The sequence below is a fragment of the Penaeus monodon genome, chromosome 34 (genome assembly GCF_015228065.2).
Source record: "Penaeus monodon isolate SGIC_2016 chromosome 34, NSTDA_Pmon_1, whole genome shotgun sequence".
NCBI lineage: Eukaryota > Metazoa > Arthropoda > Malacostraca > Decapoda > Penaeidae > Penaeus > Penaeus monodon.
Window position 1 is genome coordinate 22,374,104 of NC_051419.1, and position 2,447 is coordinate 22,376,550.

Sequence of the window (2,447 nt, forward strand, 5' to 3'; positions counted from 1 at the left end):
GGCCTGTGTGTGAAGTAAGAAGTAAAATAGTTAAAAAAAAACACACAAAATAAGAAGCCTAAAAAGCGAGGAAGGCATCCCCAGTAACAACACCACTGCCGCACCTGCATCCTGGTGTGGCATCATAGAGGCCATATTGCGAAAAGACACACTCATGGAGACCCACAACGGAATCTGGACCCAAAGAAGTAAGCTCGCCTTGAATGGGTGACAGTTCTCCTTGATGATAAGATCTTTCCACATTTTCTTGGCCTGGGAAGAAAAAAGTAAAAGGAAAATGTGAATAAATAGAAATAAACTAGGCTTTTGCCATACAAAGTAAACTATCTTAACCCATTGCTTGTATCTTTATGTATTACACTGTAGATTTTGGTGTACAGCAGGGAAATATTGAAGTCATGTCCTGACACCTTTTTGAAATAAGTCCTTGTTTTGGCTTCTGTGGTACAAAATGCAGGAGAATTAATTGAGGCTATATTAATACTTGGATCAGTTATCTAATGAAGACTCCTGGTTGTCTTCTTTACAAACAACTCCAGGTGAAGGAGGCCTGTGGCACAGCCTTGAAAGTCATTGCTTGAACTAATCAATCAATCCTGTTACTTAGAGGTTTAGACAGAATAGGCCCAATCCTGTCCCTTGCAACTGGATATGAAGGTTGGACATAGCAATGCACCCTCTTTGCTAACAGACCCAATGATGAGGTGTTTAGATATTTAATACAGATCATAAAATTATTGTAATGCCATTCAAAGAAAATATATATTCTTTTATATCCAATTCTGTCCTCTTGTGTAAAGTAAGAACGATGAGTTTTTCATTAACCTGGAAACATATGACAGAATAAAAAAAAACATAATACAACAATATATCTATCTGTTTACAGACATATATTTATCTAACTTATTCATACAGGTACACTACCTCATAACACTGACATAAATTTACTTATATATTATAATCACTATCAAAACTATGGGTTAATTACCGATCTATTGAACATAATGCGTGCATGCTTTTCGTCCCAGCCCAACTTTCTTATGGCAATGGCTGTCTCTCTCTTCAATTCTTTAACTAACTTATCCATTTCAGGTTTCAAGTTTTCTACTTTGGCCAAGATGTAATTCTGAAAAAAAAGGATAAAATGGGAATGGTTACATGTGAAGATTAACATTTTCTCTGTTTTTAAATACAAAATAGTAGCTAAATGTTAGAATTAAAAACAACATAGATCATTTCCTTGAAAAAAACATTCAATATTATTTTTGATAAACTTATATACATATTAATAACTATATTGGAAGAAGAGGTATTCTTCGTTGTGTTACAACATAATTCTAGTAAGCTTGTAAGCTATAGGCCACATGAACTGATAAAATCTTTATAACACTACAACAACAGACTTTTAAACACAATAAATAAAAGAGAAAATATAATATTTATTTTACAGAAAAAATAAATCGAATCTAAGATCATTAAAATGACTCATATAAACATTCTATTCATACAACACAAAATAAAGAGAGAGAGAAAAGAAAATCAACTTGCCTGGTACACAGCAAGAGGGAAAGTTAACACCCCTCTCATCAGTATTGTAGAGATGATAATGGCTCCCCACCATGGCAAGTTCAGAGAGTCATGTACTCCCTGCAGCCCCCCCATTAAGCTCTCAACTAGTCTTGATTCTGCTAGAGCCCTAAACCAGCCTGCTTGAGTAATGGCCAAGTTGTCCAGCCAGGACATTGAAAAGTTCCGTGTATCAGTGCTGTTTCCAAGAAGGTAGTTTGATGAACTCAATAGAGAAATGGGATTTTCTTGTCTGTATCTGCTGCTTGATAGGCTGTGATAGAAGCAGCTTTGAACCATTTGGAAATTTTTCTGCAACCTTTGTCTTTGGTCTATTGGGGTATTATATCTAAAAGCAAACTGTGACAGAGGCAGAACATTTTTTCCTGTTCCTTCTTGTAGCATCTGTTCCTTAGACATGACAAAATCACTGAGACTTCCTGCTGAATTCTTTGTTAGTAAAGACTTCCTCAGAAGAGTGTAGGTCATTGAAGGCCTGATGCTGAAGTGGTTGCAAGATTTAAACATCCCCATTGTTCTAATATGTGTACCTGAAATATTCAAATACATGTCTTTATTTTGATAATCTCTATTATCTAGAGATAATTTCAAGATGTTTCTTATATGCTTCTAATTTTGATGTTGCTTTATGGAATGGTTTCAGCATTCATAATCTGCACTGGCTGACTTTATCTTCACATAGATAATAACTATATCTTTTGTTCTTAATATACAAAGATATAAAAAATTACTCTACTCTGAAAGTTTAAATTTTGTATTTTATGTCAAGTAATTAGCTCCAATTCTATGCATATGTTTTAGAAAAGAAAATACAAAACAAACAGCATAAAAAATATGAAAATCAAACTGTTAAATAACGT

The 2,447-nt window shown here is 34.0% G+C and overlaps 1 protein-coding gene across 2 annotated transcripts in view; it reads right to left on the reverse strand.

Moving 5' to 3' along the window:
- Positions 1 to 2,447, reverse strand: part of LOC119594647 (cytochrome c oxidase assembly protein COX18, mitochondrial-like) — an 11,308-nt gene that overhangs the window by 6,584 nt on the left and 2,277 nt on the right. For both annotated transcript variants that reach the window (XM_037943695.1, XM_037943696.1), the window contains exons 2-4: positions 1,549 to 2,117; positions 989 to 1,126; positions 105 to 252 (exon numbers count right to left, since the gene is read on the reverse strand). In XM_037943695.1, coding sequence (XP_037799623.1) covers positions 105 to 252; positions 989 to 1,126; positions 1,549 to 2,100 — 838 coding nt within the window. In that variant the 5' untranslated portion in view covers positions 2,101 to 2,117. The remainder of the gene's footprint in view (positions 1 to 104; positions 253 to 988; positions 1,127 to 1,548; positions 2,118 to 2,447) is intronic.